Genomic DNA, 19,058 nt, shown 5'->3' on the forward strand with positions numbered 1-19,058 from the left:
AATAAAAAAGAATTTTGCCTATCTTTAATTAAATACTATTTTTCAGCTTTTATTTGAAAAGATAATACATTGAAAAAAAAAATTTTATTTTTAAAGTTGCTATTAAAAAAAAATTTATCAGTAGAATTTTTAAATAATATATAAAATAAAAAAAAGGATGAATTATATTTTGATAGTACCAGAGGAAAATAAAGAAGTTATAAAACGGAAAATGAACAATAAAAATAAATATAATTGGAAAAATATAAAAATATTAAATCAAAGTTTTATTAAATGGTTTTATTTCTTTATAATTATTAATTCTCTTCCTATTTTATGTAAGTTAATATTGATTACTTTAATTTTTATTGATAATTAACAAAAAAAAAATTTATTTTTTTTTAGCAGTAAATTGTATAGGATGTTTTGTATGTTCATCATTTAATAAATCAAATCCATTATGCGAAGATAGTTTTAATTCAACATTAGTTCTTTCAAAGTCACTTTATCAATCACAACATCATTCTAATATAACTAAAAATACGAGGCACCATTCAAAACTTATTGGACCTGTTGTAGAAGATGTCAATTTAGGAAATAATGAGTATGATGGAAAAATAGCAAATTATCACCAACATTGTTGGGCATTTAAAAAAAATAGACAAGGTTTATTTCCTGCTGATCATTGTATTAAAATATCTGGTGTACAAAGTGATAATCCATCTATTTCAATGATTATAAGAACATGTGCTTTAGATTCAGGAACATTAACAAGTGACACTGGTATGTTATAATAATTTAATATAATAATTAAAAATATATACTTATTTATTTATTTATTTATTATAGAAATTGTACGAATTAGTCATTGCGGCCACTTTAAATATTCAGGGAAACAATATTCAGGCTGTGTATCATCATGCGAAACGGATGGTTGTAATATGGGATCATCTATAAAAAAGTCATCTTTGTTAATATTACAATTATCTATACTTCTTCCTATAATTTTCTATAGTTTTATTTAGTTAACTTAATAATAAATTTATTTATGTACATATAATGTTTAAATAAAGATATTTATACTATTTATTTTTTTAAAATATGCCTATATTTTTCTCTTACTTAACATAAATTTGTTTCTATTATATATAAAATTATAAGAAAAAGAAGAAGAAAAGATAAATGATCAAATATGTGTAACTTTTAAAAAAATGATGTAAAATTAATAGGTAAAAAATTTTTTTTTTTTTTATTAAATTATAACTAATTGATCATTCTACTTTAAAAAAGATAAATGGAAAAATATAAGAAATAATTATGGATGAATAAGAATGTGGAATTTAATGAATTAATATATATACTTATCTATTATATTTATTATATATAAAAAAAAAAAAAAAAACTTTAATTTTTTACTTAATATAATTATATTTGTTTTATGTATCTATATATATATTTGGTTTATAAAAATGAAAGATTTATATTAAAAAAAAAATTGCTATTTTTTAAATATATTTATAAATAAAAGTGAAATTAGTCAATTTTTTTAGTTGAAAAAAAAATTTTTTTAATTATCTTCTACTAGTAGAATCTGTTCTTGTTTTTTTATATGTTTTTGGTGGTAGAGCCGGAGGAATTAACATATTTTCAATACGTTCACTATTTGTTGTTGTTGAAGCTGTCATTGAAAATGAAGGGGTAGGTGATGTTGATAATGTTGATATGATTGATGAACGGCGAGGAAATAATGGTGGTGGTTTATTAGCTAATTGTTGAATACGTTTTTTAATTTTTTCTGATTTTGGTGGTAATGTTGGTGGGCGACGTGCTGGAATTGGTGGTGGTATATTAGAATATGATAAATTATTACCAGTAGATCTTTGTTCAGTATTTAAAATAATATCTTCAGGTTCACCTGGTGGTGTTGGTGGTTCATAAGTTTGTCCACATGACTTACATGAAATAACAGATGGTGCTCTTGATCTCATAGTATTAGAAAATAATAATGGACTTGGTATTCTTTCAACCAAACTTTCATTAGAGTCTGTCTTAATACAACTACTATTTAAATCCGATGATTGTAAAGGTGAATGTTGACTGGAAGTTGATTCGCGTTTTGATTTCGTCCCACTTTTACTAGCTCGTGGTATAATACGTGGTGGTGTTTGCGGTACAGTATCTATTAATTTAGCCACCTTACTTCTCTCTTTTATTTTCGGTGCAAAAACTGTAGGAACTTCAACCGGGAATGATTTTGTTAAACCAGAACCAACAGGTGGAAAAATAAATTCACCATCTTGAGTATAAGCGGAAGGGGATGGGCTACAAAAATAACTTTCATCAATTTCAACATGATCAGGTCCATCAAGAATGGGATGATATGGATTCATATTACTGAGTGCTCTTTGATTTAATCTTGCTGCTAAATTTTTAAATGCTTTGGGTGATAAATTATGATTAAAAAATTTGTTTTCATTACTTTTTGTTGGAGCATCTCCAAGATATTTAGGAAATGTACCAGGTTTAATATTTATTATAGCAAAATCATTCTCCTCACTTTGACCAATAGATGAGGCTATTGATGGTGAAGGTGGTGGTTGTGAATTTGACATAACCATTGTTTTAGGTGATGAAACTTGTATTGGTGCTGGTATTTTTGGTATTTTTATTCCTGGTGATTTTAGGGTTGCAGAAGTATAATTTGACTTCTAAACAATTTTTATAAAATTTAACAATATTAAATTTTTATAACTTACAATATTCTCCAGTTTTTCAACGTCTTTAGGTTCTACAAGTTGTGATTGTTCAAATAAATAATTTTCAAGTGAATTTATATCAGGAAATTTTCCAATAATATCAATTGTTTCAAAAAATAACTAAAAAAAATTTAAATTTATTATTTAAAAAAAAGTCCCTTAAAGTTTTATTTTATTGTTTTTTCGTTTTATCATTAACAATTTATAATTAATAAAAAAGATGAATTTAAAAAAAAAAAAAATAACATGGTTCATCTGAAATACTTTTAAAAAAAAATTTAAAACAAGTATTTTACATTATAAACAATAGAAATGATTAATGGGTAGTATAAAAAAAAAACAATAACATTTTATTTAGTTAATTTTTGATGTTAAAAATATTAATTAATTTGCTAAATTTCCAATAAAGCTAAATAAAAAATAATGCCAGCTTAAAATATATTTTTGCTATAAAATATATTTTAGTAATACAATTAATAAAATTAGTCATAGTTATATGTTAAACTTTGCCTTGAACAAAGATGACATACCAATTAATTAAAATAGTTCTTTACTTGAAAAAATTTATCTATATAATCAAGTAGGAATAAATTATTTTAAAATGTTTGAAAAATTATTAAATGTTTGTTTTAATTACACAATATAACTACCTAACATGATGTTTGTCAGAATATAAACATAAAATTTGTATGAATAATTTCAAATGAAAAATCAAATATAAAAAAGCATGGTTTTAGCAATTTGAATCGGAAGTTAATAAAGTTGCGCAAAATAGAAATACTAAGTAATGGGTTTGGTGGATAAAACGTTATTTGTATAACAGTCAATGAAGTATTTATAGGAGGAAAAAATATATATATAAAAATAATTTGTTTTTTGATAAATAATATTTAAAAATTTTTAAAATATATCTCAGATAACATTTATAAATAATAAAAATTAATGATTCTACAATGAGCCGGAAATGAAAGTGGTGATTTAATTATTTTGATAAACAAAACATTCAGACAAACTAAATATATACATCATTTTGTTTTTAACAATTTCAACTTTAATCAATGAATTTTTAAACAGAAATATAATTATACTATTTATAATATTAAAAAAAATATATATATATTTATTGACAAAATATATGATTTATACATGATCATTTATTATATAAATTTAATATACCGACCTTTACTAATAAGAAAATTTTAATAAAAGTTACCTTTACCTTATTTTGTTATGTAATGCTAATAATTTAGTCCTAAGGCAAACTAGAAGGATTTCCGTCTATTTTTTTTTCTTTAAGTATGTTAAAATTATCTATTTTTTTATATATATGATAAGATTTAAAAAGTGGTAATATGATTGTTTTTAATCAAATCAGCTGTCATCAATAATTACATCAATCAACTATCTTAATCAAGTTTACCATTTTCGGTATAATTTTTCAGAATTTTAAACAAATAGATTATTTTATGAATGGGAACATTATATAATATAAACGAGATTATTGAAATATTTAAATAAGTATATATCATTAATGTATATATATATATATATATATATATATATATATATATATATATATATATATATTTTCATATTAAGCTATATATAAAAATTAAATATTAAATATTTATAAATAAATAAATTTAAAAAAAAAATTATAATTAATAAATTTAGGGAAAATAAAAATATTGTGGAACAAGTCTTATATACTGTTTGATCCATAAATCACTTACTCAACATTTAATTTTTTTTTTAAATATATATTGAAGCAGTTAAGACCAAAATATTTTCAAAACATGACATGGTTTCACTAAAATGCTTATTTTAATTTTTCTACAAATAGTTATTCGATATACTTGTTTGATCAATCAGTATTTCTGAGCTGATATGTTACGTTTTGAGAAAATGTCAAATGTAAAAATTTATTTGATAGATAAAATTTCTGCTATTTCCGGCAGTTATATCTAGTTATATATAAAATGTTTTGTTATCTTAAGAGAATCTTATATAAAAAATATAAAGACACTACAATATATTCACCTAAATATTCTGATACATAATAAAAAAAAGAAATAACATAATTATTTAGTCATTTATCTTAATTTTGTTAAAAGTAATAGAAAATAGCAAATAGTGTTATTATTTTTATATAACATTCTTTACTTTTTATATAATATTTATTAAACTAACATTTTCTCTTATTATAAATATATATATATAGTCAACATTTTTTTTTTCCTTTATTATTGTCTTTTTAAAAAATAATGTTGAAATATAAGTTTTCAAGATCATTACTAAAATTTGTTTATAATTAAATATTTTATAAAACTGTTATAATCCATTTTTTCTAATAATTATATATAATAAATGTTATGTAAAGATTTATAATTTTTGATCATAAAATGATAATAATTATATGATATCTCAAACAATAATTTTTAAATATTATACTAATAAATTTAAATTAAATCACATGCTCAAGAAAATACAGTAATATTTCCTTTTTTTTCTAGTTATTTAAAAATTTTTTTTTATTAATTATATATAAAATTTATTTTGATAAACAAACCTTTATTGTTGGTTCAGGAACTAAATCATATGGTTTATCTTGATACATTTGTATATCTCTTATTAATGAAGCAATTTTTCTACATTTTAAAAATGAAATTAATTGATCACCACAATTATTATTATCAGAAGTTTTATTTTCATCATTGTTATCCTTTTTATCATCCTCACTTCCATTTACAGTATTTTTTTTTCTTTTTATAAATGTTTTATTACCTTCTTCAAAAAAGACAATTCTTGTTAGGTATATACCAAAAAATGGAATAACTGGTGGATCAACTGTTTTTAAACGTTGTGTCATTTCAACCCAATGTGGATCACAAAGTTTTTTAAATCTTTCATATGCTGCAATTTTTTCTTTATCAACTCTCTTAAAAAAATATATATATATTATAATATTTATAGTTTAATAATTTTTTTTACCTGTCTTGTATGAATTAATCTATAAATTGGACTGGCATTTAATGCTGAAAAAAGTGCTACAACACCTGTAAAATTATTAAGTTCCTCCAATACACATATAATTTCAAGAACTCTAGAATACATTGCAACCCGATCCTCTAATGATTTTTCATGAACAATACACCATTGAATCCAATATGTTAATTGTGTTGATTGTTGAATAAGTTTTAAAAGTTGAGGACTTCTTTTTTGTTTATCATCTTTAGTCCATGCCACATTACATAATTCAATAGGTTTAACTGCTTTATATAATTCAGCTTGAATTATTGTTAATTGTCTTGCAATTTCAACAGGATGTAATGTTAATAAACCATACTCATTGATGTCATCTTTTTTTGTTGTATGCCATAAATGTTGTGTTTTATTTATTCCTGGAGAGGAGGCAATTGGTGAATTTGATGATGAATCATTTTCACCAACATCATTATCAAAACTTTTTTCATGTATAAAATTACTTTTTTTTTTCTTAATAATAGAATCTTTAATTGTATGACACATACTTTTTTGTTGTTTGGTAAAAGCTTGTTCACAACATTTTTCATCTAGAAAATCCATCATTCTATCAATAATTTTAGTATTATTTTCAAAATCATACCAATGATCTTTTATCCAATACTGTAATACAACTAAAACACGCATCTGAACCGGCCGTTGATATTCTTTTTTGAAACGATTATATGCTTGTTCAATAAATAAATTACCAGAAATTTTTGAATTTGATTTTAATTTTTCAACAACATTCTTATTACTTAATTCATTTGGTATAGGAACATGAAATCTTTGTATTAATAAATTTAATAATTCAATTGGTTCACAAAATGATCTATATGTGGTAAGAAAAGTTTTCATAAAACTTGGTTCATGATATTTATGATATGTTAATCTTTCAATTAATTTTGTTAATGTAGCATTTTTAACAACATGTGCACCATTTGAATGTGTATAATCTTCAAATTGTATATTATCTTCTCTATTTGGTTCAGCAAATTTATATATTTTTGGATCAGGAAAATAAAGTGGAATTCTTATAGATTCTTCTTTTAAAAATGCATCTAATATACGATCAAGTAATGTTGATGATAATGCATCAGCAAAAGAAAACATCCATTTTTCTTTTTCTTCTTTTGATCTTGCAGCAAGTATAAGTATTGATGAAACCATACCATCATGATTATTACAACTTGAATATGATGTTACTTTAAAAGCATTACTAAATTCATCATTATCCTCTAAATCAACAATATCAGATGTTTTTAATTTTATTTGATCTTTAAATTTATATTCAATATTACTATCTGTTGGTGCAACACTAATTGTAGTATTATTTGTTTTTGGTTGATTTAATTTTTTAGTTATTATAATTGTTTGATCAAAAAGAAACACATATCGTTCAGCACTACCAAATTTCCCTTTAATTGTTTCAGTTACACTACTTCCATTATGTCTAATTTTCATAAGTACACCTTCATGTATATATCTAGTTGATGTAGCAACAATATTTGCCCCCTGCCATCCTTCAATTTTACTTTGTATATCACGCATTATCATATCTTTTTTATGAAGCATAATTTTATTATCACTTAATGGTGTTGTTTTAGCAATTTGAATATCATTTTTTAAATTAAAATTAATCATTCTTGATGCTTGCATTTCAATTTGTGTACCTAAACCTATAAGTATACTTTTACATGAACCTAAATCATTTTCATCTTCATCTGACATTGAAAATTTCCATAATAAATTTATTTGTTCAATGAACCGAAAAAAATATTTTATTGGAGATTTTAATAATTCAGGTAAGATATATCTTATTGCAAGACGAAATGGTGTACCATTTGGGGTATTACGATACATTTGATCTTCACGATCATAATATTGTTGCAAATTTTTATCCTTTATCATATCATCAAAAAAATCTGCTGGTACTTGAAAAATATTAACATAATCATAATAACAATTAAAATCAAGTCCTTCAACATATTCAATAAGACCTTGTCCCACATTATACATATTTAACATTTCAAAAGAATCTTCTAATACTCCTTGAACTTTAAGAGTTAAATTATATATTTCCTCAATATTACCAAAACAATTTTTAATATAATCATTTTCTAATTTATAATGAGAAAATCCTGTCTCCATATTACGTTTAAAAACATTTAATAATAAATTTAAATCTCTAATATATCTTGAAATATCTTCAACCATACTTTTTAAAACTTTATCATAACACATTTCTTCTGCTTTAACAATATCAAATAATTCAAAATCTTTATCTTTTGATTGATTTTCAAAAGGTATTAATAATGTTTCATCATCTTTACAATTTCTTAATAAATATGCCTGAAAATCACTAAAATTGGCATCAGCTTTAATTGCCGTTTTAAGATTATTATAATCTAACATTCTTTTTCCATTTTTAACAATATGTTTGGTACTTTCAATATTTTTTGCAAAACTACCACCCCATTGTAATACATCATGTGCTACATACTCCACAATAGATAATATTAATAATGATGCTGTTTCAGGAATTTTATAACCTAAATTTTCTTTAGAAAGTCTAGATATTTTTTGAAATAATTCAAATCTTGTTTTTGATTCTAATGATTTATCTTGTGCTAATTTTTTACCATTTTTATATTTGGTAATTTTGTCTGTTTGTATATGTTTTTTTGCCCAATGACACATTGTTGGTGTAAAAATGTTATTGATTCGATTTTCAATGTCTTCTCGGGTTGAAGGGCGAGTTTCAATTAACTCAAAAAATAGGCGTGCTAGTAATAAACAAATGTATGCTACTGATTTTGTATCAATAATTAATGTTGGATGAACATGATTAAAAATCTTTAAAAAAAAATTATTATTTTAGGGGTAAAAAAAATTATTTTGATGATCTAATTACCTGATAAACTCTCTCAACAAATATACTTTTAGCTTTGATTATTACACCATCAGAAACGGTTATTGTTTGATTTTCTGATTGTGTTAAAGTATTTTGATTACTTGGATATAGTGTCCAATTTGCAAATTGTTCAAAAGGAAAATTATTCTTGCTCATTTTTAAATATATATTTATATATATATCTTAATAAAAGAAAAAAAAAAGTGGATTCTTTAAATACAAAAACTATTTCTTAAATCATGTATGAATAAAATATCCTTTAATATATAGTGGTAAATTTTTTTCCAATAATTTAATGTGTCTGAACAACATAAACAATAGTTAAATATGTAGATTCAATGATTTTCTCATTCAATAATTTTAATTTAATTGCTTTTACATTTAATAAAAATTTAATTAGTAATTAGAAAATATTTAAAATATTTCATACTCTACAGAAGAAATGATTTTATATAAATATTGTTGTTTTAGTTAAAATAAAAATAGTTTTAACAAATTTTGATAAGTTATGTGTTAACTATGATTTGATATATCAGTACACACAAGAAGCTGTAATTAAAGAAAATAATAATTAATAGGTTAGTAAGTTTTAAAAGTTAAGTTAATGTTATATATATCACATAATTTATAAAATGATAATGGCATTCAAAATATGTGTATATATATATATATATATCATTGCAAATAAATATTTTATATAATACTCATAAATAAGTATGTCGAAATTTTGGAAAAATATTAGAAAATAATATTATTTTTTTTTCTTTAATTTATTAAGAAACATAAAAAAAAATTACCATCTATAAGACAAAATTTTTTTTTACTATTAACTATTACAACAAAATATGTATGTTTACGAAAAAGAACAAAAAAAAAAACTTATATAGATAATATTTTTGACTACATTTTTATTGTGATCTTGACGTTATGATAAATGTCTAATCACTAGTACATACTTCTTACTTTTATTGACCCTACATTGAAAGTTTTTAAAGAAAATGGCCAGATTTTAATTAGTATATTAAATATTTTATAGTACATTTATATTCTGGAAAAATCTATTTATCGGAAAAAAAAAATGTAAAAAAAAGGAATGCCTGAACATAAAGAGGTTAAATGAAATAGAGATGTCATTCAAGTATTTTCATTAAAACACTATTATGTGTTAATTTTTTTTTTAATGTTAAAATATAAATGACAAGTTAAATTGATTAATGCTGTAGAACATTAATTAAACTTATACCATAGTTAAAACATTTTAATTTGATAAATATTTTTTTTTAATATATATAAATAGGCACATTAAAATTAATTAAAATTTTATATTTTTAATGTTAATTAAATTGGAAAAAAAAACGATGTGTAGTAAATAAATTTATATATTATCACTATATCTTGTGTATAGAACGCGCCAATAATATATTATCATATCTCTGAGAAACACTTAAATGTTATAATTAAAACTTTAAATTATTTCTAGAAAGATTGTAACATTTTAACTATACATATTATTGTATATATTAAAATAACCGTAAAATTTTTGACCTTCAATTTAACCGGCAAAGAGGATTTTAAAGATTGTTATAATGAGAAAGATATATTCTTAACATTTTTTTTTGAAATATATTTATATTTATTAAATTATAAAAAAAAAATAGTTGTTAATGTTACATTTATAATATATTTTTTTAACATTCTAAACTTTCTTTCATCTTACAAAATAATTTTAGATAATTAATTAATTTTGCTATTTCTCCTTTACCTTCCGTTCTTAGGTAAATCTCTGTATCCCACATCATTTGAACTATTGCTACATCATTAGAATCATCTAATTTTAATCTCATTGTGTGACTTGCTGTAAAACGAAAATATGGAACTCCTATACTATGACACCAAGCTCTGGCTCTTTCTACCGGTAATCCATCAGATGCCGTTAACTAAAAACATGTTGTTTTTTTTTTTAAAAAAAAATAAATATTAATAAATTATAACTTACCTGTCTAATAAATATTGGTAAAATACCTTTGAGATCAGCTAACTTTTTTAATATATTCTTTTTTTGTGGTTCATTATTATTATTATTATTATTGTTATTAGTTGTTGGATTTGTAATAGGCAACTGTTGAAAATATGAACCTCCTTCAGGTACTTTCATATTACCTTTCCATCCTCCAGTTCCAATTGATATTAAACAAGCAATATTTTCCATCATATCATCACCCTTCTCTAATATTTTATTATTTTTTTTTAAACAATAAGATGTTGGCCATAAATTTTTTGTTGTTTTTATTATTTTATCATTCATTTCATTTAAAAAATTTTGATCATTTTCTGATATTGAGTCAGATGAGATGTTAGAAAGATTTTCATTTATTAATTTTGAATAGTTATGTTCAAAAAATTCTGTTAGTAATTCGATTGCTGGATTGTTACTCATTATACCACCATCAATTAAACCTTTGTATGGTTCAAAATATGTTGGAGCTGCACTGGAACTTCTACCAACTTCCCATGTTGAAAAATTATTAAAATCTTTCTCAAATTTATCATTATATTCCTCATTTTTATTTATAAAAGTTGTATAATTTCTAAATAATTTTAATTGTGGTATATTATTATTTACCATACATGTTGTTACAATAAGTTTTGGTTTTTTAACACTTGAAAATGGTTCTTTTCCAAGTATTTCTTGAAGACAATTTTCAAGTGCTGTTGTATTATAGGGACGCATTCCTCTAAAAACTTTTCCTTTAAATCTTAAATATATTTTTCTCATATCTTCAAGACTTCTTTTTTGTGCAAGCATTATTGATATATAAGCACCTGTACTTGTTCCAGCAATCCAATCAACAATATTATATAATGGCATCCCTAATTCATCTTCTAATGTCATAAGTATTTGAATTGCAGCTAATCCACGTATACCACCACCATCAATTGACATTAAAACTTTACTTTTATGAGTTAATTGACTAAGTCTTTGTATAAGTATAGAACCATTAAGTTTTTTTCTCATTTCTGATACAGATTGTATTGAGGAATTATTTTTAAAATTTTCACCATTTGTATCTATTTCACCATCCCATTGCCTAAAAACTGTTTCAATTTCTTTATTTGCCATATCAATAGGTCTTAATCCTTGTTTATTTCGTTGTTTTGAAAATTTCCATCTTTTTTCATAAAATAAAAGTATAACTTTTACAATAATAGAATTTTCTGTTCCAACAGCTATATGTAAAATATTATCATTTGACATATTTATCATCTTTTGTTCAACAGTTTCAAAAGCATATATATGTACAATTCTCCTAATATCACAAGCTTTCACAGCATTTATAAGTATATATTCATTATTTTCATAACTATCAATACTCCTACTTCTTGGACGATTAAAATATTTCTTGACATTCCACATAATAATAATAAAAAAATAAAAATGTTAATTAATTAATTTCCATCAATCAAAATCTGATATGCAAAAAAAGAAGGAATAATTACTAAAATGGTTTAAACTTACCTTTTTATTAAATTATTAATAAAAACTAAATATTTATATAGAATAAAAAAAAACCTAGCAATAAATATTCAATTTCTAATATTTATTATTCATTTTTATTTTAAATAAAGAAATAGTCAGGTAAAGAATCTAATGATACATAAATATGTTTACAATGTTGACTCATTCAAAAACCTAAGTCAAGATTTTAAACGTATACGTGCAATGTCAAAAATTTTTCCTTCTTTTTTGTATATCATTAAAGGTAATTTTAGAAATAATAAAAAAAAATCTTTTTTTATGCATATTAAAATCAAAAATTTTATCTTTTGATTTGGGAAAATTTAATAATTCTATTTTTAAATTATTTTAATATGTATATATATATATGAAGTATTACAAGATAGAAACTTTGTGATGGTGTAATTTATTTTAAAATATGAATAATATATCTTCTAGATATTTTAAATTATAAAAAAAAGAAGCTAAAAAAAATCATTTTTTTTTACCATGGATTATCTAGAAATTTTAGAATATTATTTTTCTTTTTTGTAAAAATTTAAATTTAATTTAAATTATTATTCAAATTTTTGTTAAGTTTTTGAAAAATTTTAATGATTTATTTTTTTGTATTTTTATTTTTTTTGAGGTAATTATCTCCATATGTGAGCTTACCAAGTCTGTTCTATTGATTAAACATGTTATTAAAAAAGTAAAAAATTGAATAAACTATTACAAAAATAAACTAATAAAAAGTCTATTTATTTTAATTTAAAAATAATTAATTTTTAAATAAATTACTATTGAAAAAAAAAATAATACATGTAAAATTGAAAAATTCTAATCTTAATATTTATCATGATAAATAAATATAACAAAATAAACAATTATAAACTTCACTAAAAATTATTAACGTACAATATCATATACAAAACCAACAAAATAAAATCTTACAAATAATGCAATAATCGAACATAAAATTTGAATATAATTAAAAACTTTTGCCAAATCAGATTCATGCAAAGGTCCAAATATTTTAAGAATTAAATTTAATATTGTAAAATTATTAACATGATAAAATGTTTCATCATCTTTTTTTGTTGTTGTCAATTTAATCAACCCGACTGTTGAAAATATCTTTAAAACTATTTTACCTAAAAATTTTGTTTGTTTTTCTGAAAATTCAAAAGTTGACATTGATAATTTATTAGTTTTTTCATCATATTTAGGTAGTCTATGTCTGGGACATGGTATCCATTTAAATAATTGTGGAATTGAAAATAGAAAATTAAATATTTGTGGTATAAAGAAAAGTAAAAGTGTTTTTGGAAAATGTCCTAATATACCAACAACTGCTATTGTCATTCCTGCCCAATAACAAAAAGTATCCCCAACAAATACTTTAGCAGGATAACGATTAAATCTATATAAAGTATAATTTATAGCAATAAATGGTAAAATAATTGCTAATGAAAATGTTTGATGCCATTGAATTCCTTCACCTCTAACTAATTGAATTATATTATAAATGGCAACAGTAATTGAAATAATCAATCCTTGAGATGCTTCAATTCCATTTATACCAGCTAATATATTAATTGAATTTGTACAAAAAACCATTAACATTCCCATATAAAGATAAAAAAATATTCCAATATTAATGGATTGATGACCAATGTAGGGTACAACAAAATTTGGTAGTAAAACTGTTGTTGAATGTCCACAAACATGATATACAATCAAAACAGGTAAAGATGAAAATGTTGGAAAAAGAATTTTATCTCTCCATCTTAAATCTAAAATATCATCAGCAAATCCCAATGAAATAGCTGTCCATATTGAAATAATGGCTGATAAAAAAGCAAGAAGTTGAATGTATGGATAAACTTCACTTTAAAAAAAAAAGTATATATTTTAATAAATAAAAAAATAATACTATATTACCTAACACCAATTGACATCCATTCATAAAACATAAATGGTATTAAAGCAAGTATAATAATTGAATAAACAGCAGCAGCTATTGCACCCATAGGTTCAGGAACTTTTAATTTTTCTTTTTTACATTGATCATGACCATAAAGATTTCTAGCAATAAATATAGGAATATAGTATTGAATTCTATTATGTGTAAGTAATGCTCCAACTATACTTATTGCAGAAACTACCAACAATGTTGTTGGTAACATCTTAATAATATTTTATATGGAAAAAATTTTTTACAAGCATTTACTAGTATTTAGTGTTTAGTTGTCATTTCAAAATAAACATTTCCCAAAAGTGTTTCGCTTGAAGAGGATAGTAAAAATAAATAAATTAATTAAGAATAAAAATATTATAAAATATAATATAAAATATAAAATATTAAGGAATTTCTATTTAAATTGCGAAAAAAAAATTTTAAAATTTAAAATGAATAAATGATATTATTTAAATTGACCTTTAACAGAGAAAATTCTTATTAGTACAAATAAGTATCAAAAATAAATAAGTTTACTTTTTACACTTGACTAATATGACATTTTGACGATATTTCAAGAATAATATAAATACTATCATTAAAATTTAACTATAAATTAAAATGCTCAAAGAAATACTTATGATAGTTTCTAAAAAAAAGTTTTTACAAATTTGTAATAAAAACATTGAAGCAAATTTAGACATTTTTACAATATCTCATACGCTAACTGTAAGCTAAATAGTCAAAACCGTAATCTATTTATGTTGATAATTTTTTTATTTAAAAAATTTACATTTGTGATAAATATACTGTTTGATATAATTAAGACTTTTTGTTATAATAAACTTGAATTTAATCTACACAAAAAATTATTTTGATTAGTTATCATTATTTTACCATAGCTGATAATGATTCACAATTTTTTTTATTGTAAAATCATATTACCTGTGTCTTTAAAATTATTTTTATTCTTTTTTTTTTTGTAATACCTACTTTTATTTCTTCTCCCCTAATGATGTTTGATTTTTTTCGCATTCACTTTGTTTTTGGTCATCGGCTTTTACATTTAATGATTTTTCTAGTTTAAATATTTTTGAATCAAGTACATTTCCTAGTTCTTCATACTTTTCATTTTCTGGTAACATAATATCATTTTTTTGACTAAATTCTTGTTCACGATGTGACTTTTTATCTAATTCTTGTTTTGAAATTTCTACCTTCTCTTTTTCTTTTCCATCAGTAATAGTATCTTTACTTTTATCAGACATAGCTTTTGCTTTAATATCTCCCACAGCAAGATTTATTTCTGAGGCATTATTTTCATCTTTTGAAATGCTTATTTCTACTTTTTTTTCCTGCATCAAGGTTATTGGAGCTGGGGTGGTATTTAGCGTTGGTTTAACCTGAGGCACCTTTGAATTTCTTTGAATTTTATCAACTTCTTTACCTTTTTCAATATTCACAACTGTAATCTTCTTTTTACTTAATTGTAAATTGTCTACAATTTCTGGTTTAACAATATTACATATTTTTTGAGCCTCAGCTAACATTTTCATTTTTTTTGATTTTGAAATAAAATTATTATTACAATTAGTTTGAGATGTAGGATCATAAAGAGATGTTGAATCTATTGATACTTCATCAAAAGTTTTAGCCTTGGTTGGAAGTGGAGTTTGAATGATGAAAAAATTATTTTCAGGTGGTTTACTACTACTTGAATGATGACTTCCACAATTTGAAGATCTTTTATTTTTCTTTTTCTTTTTTTTTCTTTTGCTTAAAGTTTCAAATGACTCATTTTGTTTTTTATTAAAAGAATTTCGTTGAATTTTAGAATTTCCTCCTAAATTATTTTTGGTACAATTTGGTACAAATGCCAAAATTAATAATATAATGTATACATTTATATTTAACAATGAAATAAAAAAAGATAATATATTAAATGGCATATTTAAAATTATACAATAAATAAAGTATATTTAATCATTTTATAATATATTAAAATATAAATAATAATAAATTTAAATTTTATTTTTATAATGAAAGTAAAAAAAAAAAATAAAGATGAAATATATTATTAATTAACCTAAATTTTCAATAGCAAACGTTATTACAAATGTAAAAAGTACACCCATTGTGATTCCAAAAATTATAAAAAATGAACCAACCATACCAGCCATTTGAGCATGTTTTGAATCAACAGATTTAGGGATATGCATCATTATAACTGATGTAAAATATGCATTTGTAATGGCTAGAAAAACATTCATTGTTATTGGTATCCATTCATTATAAAAAATTACTGGAAGTTTTCTGTTGGCAGAATGATAATTACAGAAAAATAAAACAATAAAAACTGAGATTCGTAGATAAATTGGAATCCAGTAGTGACGTGGTTTTAAAATTTTGATATAATCTGCTGCAATTGTACCAATGACTGTACTAAAATTAAATAATAAAAATGTAAAAACAGGAACATAAAGTTGTTCAGGTACTATAAATTCATAAACTCCATTTGATCTAAAGATAGAAATATCACAAAACATATGAGGAAAACAAGCTAATGTAATAAAGAAAAGAACAAATATATTCATATATTGTTGTGAGGAACATTTCCATACATGTAATAATTGTTGATGAATACTTTCTTGTTTTGAATTATCTTCCATCAATTTTTCTTTTTCTATCGTACAAACAGACATATTATATTTATAATATTTGTTTTTTTCAACAAAAAACATTGAGACAAAACATATTGCTAATGTAGCTAAGGCAATCATAAAATATACGAAAGCTGTTAATTGTACATTATCTAAAGCAATGATTGTCATAATATTTATTAGGGAAACAAATGTTCCACAAATATTGGCACCAAGAATCATTGCATTTGTATATTTTTGTGGAAAATTAGCAGCTAATCCAAACATTGAATTTTGATAAACACCATTTGTTGCACACATAAAAGCAACTGATATCATTGTTATCCAAAAAAATATATCAATCCAATTTGATATATCAACATATATTAAAAATATTGTTAAGGCAACGACACTACCTATACATGGTATGACAATTTTTATACGTTTTGATAATTCTCCTTTCATTGGTGTAACAATATTAAGACCTTGTAAAAATAATTGAGGAAAATTGGCAAAAAATCCAAGAAAAGAAAAAAAATTGATTGCATAAAATGTTGGTGTATCCAATTGTGTATTATCCTTAAGTTTATAATTTATAAAGTACTATAACAAAAAAAAAATATTATTAATAATAAATTTAAAAAAAAAATAATTACATACCATTGGTGCAATAGTAATAAAAAGATTCCATGGTATAAGGGTACCAATACCTTGTAAAAAGAAATGAATATAAACAATACTTCCTTTGTCAGTTGGACTGGAAGTTGTTTCATGATTTAATTTGTCTTCACTTACAAATTTAATTGACTCATGATCTAAAAAAAATGAAGATATATTAAAATATATATTAGAAATAATAAATTTACCTAAATTTGAAGTATTTAAGTCAATTTTTTTAAATTTATCTGATTCTTCAAACTCAGTCATCTTACAATTTTTCTTTTATATTGTAAATCTAAAATATAAAATATATTTAAATATTTAAAAAATTTTAACACTATAATATATAGCGTTATTAAATTTAGTATTATAAAAGTAATAAAAAAAAATGCATCGTCTAAGATAGACTAAAAGATTATAATGTTAGGAAATAAATATAGCTTTTATTTTAGACAAGAAATAACTTGTATCAAAATGATATGGAAATAGTTTGATGGGAAAGTAGTAACTTGTTAATGATCTTTATAACATTCACAAAATGTTTAAATGATAAGTAAGCATATAATTCCAAAGAATAAATTACATTCTAAAAGTTATAATTGTCCTATGAACTTTAAAACACTTTTAATAAAAGTTTATAGATTCAACATAATTCCGAAATATAAAACTAGAAATTTTTGTTATAGCACAATTATATTATTTTATTTATATTTAAGATAATTAAGAAGTAGAAATATATTTAAATTCCTAAATATAAATAATATAATTAAAAATTAACTTTTTCTTTTTAATTGTTTCATTGTAACGATTACGATCTTTAAAATAAATATAAATATTATAATATAATTTTTGTATATTTCATTTTTAGAATCACAAGTCATGACCATAAATATATTTATCAAAAGCTTCTTCTTGTATGATTTTAGCTGTATCTTTATATTTTAATATTTTTGGTATTACTAGATCATTAAATTTTAGAGTGAATGTTATACAATTCAACAATTTATGTACCATAAAATGTGTTAATAAAAAGAATACAATTATTAATATATCATTTAATTTCTTTTCTTCATAAGTATTATAAAATTCTTTTCTTATTTTACATTTAAATATTTGATCATTAAGGTAATCAGAAAAATAAAAATATGTTAAAAAATTATTTGAAATATTATGGGAACAATATTTAAGACATACAAATGGAAATAAATAAAATAAAAGTAATAAATAACAGAAAAATGCCATTATTATGTCATATATTTGATAAAGTATTTTTATTTCTAATATAACACCGAGAATAGCCAACATAGTAAATAATCCATTAGATAAAATCAATGTAGCAAAATAGTAAACATTATTTATATCTTTTTTATCACGTGTATTAACAAATTGAATAGGATTTTCAATAAACTTGTATACGCTTTTTAAAAATTTAAAATTGTTAATTAATAATATAGATAAAAAAATAAAGCTAACTATTAATAATATCAAAACATATATCTTTAAAAAAAAAGATTTACTAAAATAAAGTATATTTTTAAAAAAAAAAACTTACTTTAATATTTCTTATATTATGTTGATGAATTTTCATAATATATGGAATAATTTCTATGACAACACATCTGTTTTCTTCATA

At 22.0% G+C, this 19,058-nt stretch overlaps 6 protein-coding genes across 6 annotated transcripts; 1 reads left to right on the forward strand and 5 right to left on the reverse strand.

Moving 5' to 3' along the window:
* Positions 1–157: 157 nt before the first annotated feature.
* On the forward strand, positions 158–1,004 carry SRAE_1000087000 (Hypothetical protein; the record flags this gene model as incomplete). Its single annotated transcript, XM_024647756.1, has 3 exons — positions 158–317; positions 385–762; positions 829–1,004. 3 exons carry the CDS (start codon positions 158–160, stop codon positions 1,002–1,004), a joined length of 714 nt encoding a protein of 237 aa, XP_024501802.1.
* Positions 1,005–1,550: 546 nt separating this feature from the next.
* On the reverse strand, positions 1,551–8,826 carry SRAE_1000087100 (Son of sevenless homolog 1; the record flags this gene model as incomplete). Its single annotated transcript, XM_024647757.1, has 7 exons — positions 1,551–1,807; positions 1,850–2,401; positions 2,459–2,687; positions 2,736–2,855; positions 5,305–5,673; positions 5,727–8,612; positions 8,671–8,826. 7 exons carry the CDS (start codon positions 8,824–8,826, stop codon positions 1,551–1,553), a joined length of 4,569 nt encoding a protein of 1,522 aa, XP_024501803.1.
* Positions 8,827–10,358: 1,532 nt separating this feature from the next.
* Positions 10,359–12,085, reverse strand: SRAE_1000087200 (85/88 kDa calcium-independent phospholipase A2; the record flags this gene model as incomplete). Its single annotated transcript, XM_024647758.1, has 2 exons — positions 10,359–10,607; positions 10,667–12,085. 2 exons carry the CDS (start codon positions 12,083–12,085, stop codon positions 10,359–10,361), a joined length of 1,668 nt encoding a protein of 555 aa, XP_024501804.1.
* Positions 12,086–12,131: 46 nt separating this feature from the next.
* SRAE_1000087300 (UDP-N-acetylglucosamine--dolichyl-phosphate N-acetylglucosaminephosphotransferase) lies at positions 12,132–14,355 on the reverse strand (the record flags this gene model as incomplete). The annotated part of the gene is made up of 4 exons (XM_024647759.1): positions 12,132–12,138; positions 12,188–12,212; positions 13,141–14,057; positions 14,111–14,355. The coding sequence occupies 4 exons, from the start codon at positions 14,353–14,355 to the stop codon at positions 12,132–12,134; spliced, it is 1,194 nt and encodes a 397-aa protein (XP_024501805.1).
* A 766-nt stretch (positions 14,356–15,121) lies between these two features.
* Positions 15,122–16,075, reverse strand: SRAE_1000087400 (Hypothetical protein; the record flags this gene model as incomplete). The annotated part of the gene is made up of 1 exon (XM_024647760.1): positions 15,122–16,075. One exon carries the CDS (start codon positions 16,073–16,075, stop codon positions 15,122–15,124), a length of 954 nt encoding a protein of 317 aa, XP_024501806.1.
* A 132-nt stretch (positions 16,076–16,207) lies between these two features.
* On the reverse strand, positions 16,208–17,692 carry SRAE_1000087500 (Equilibrative nucleoside transporter 3; the record flags this gene model as incomplete). The annotated part of the gene is made up of 3 exons (XM_024647761.1): positions 16,208–17,368; positions 17,426–17,580; positions 17,632–17,692. The coding sequence occupies 3 exons, from the start codon at positions 17,690–17,692 to the stop codon at positions 16,208–16,210; spliced, it is 1,377 nt and encodes a 458-aa protein (XP_024501807.1).
* Between the last annotated feature and the right edge of the window lie 1,366 nt (positions 17,693–19,058).

The sequence above is a fragment of the Strongyloides ratti genome, assembly GCF_001040885.1.
Source record: "Strongyloides ratti genome assembly S_ratti_ED321, chromosome : 1".
Taxonomy (NCBI): Eukaryota; Metazoa; Nematoda; class Chromadorea; order Rhabditida; family Strongyloididae; genus Strongyloides; species Strongyloides ratti.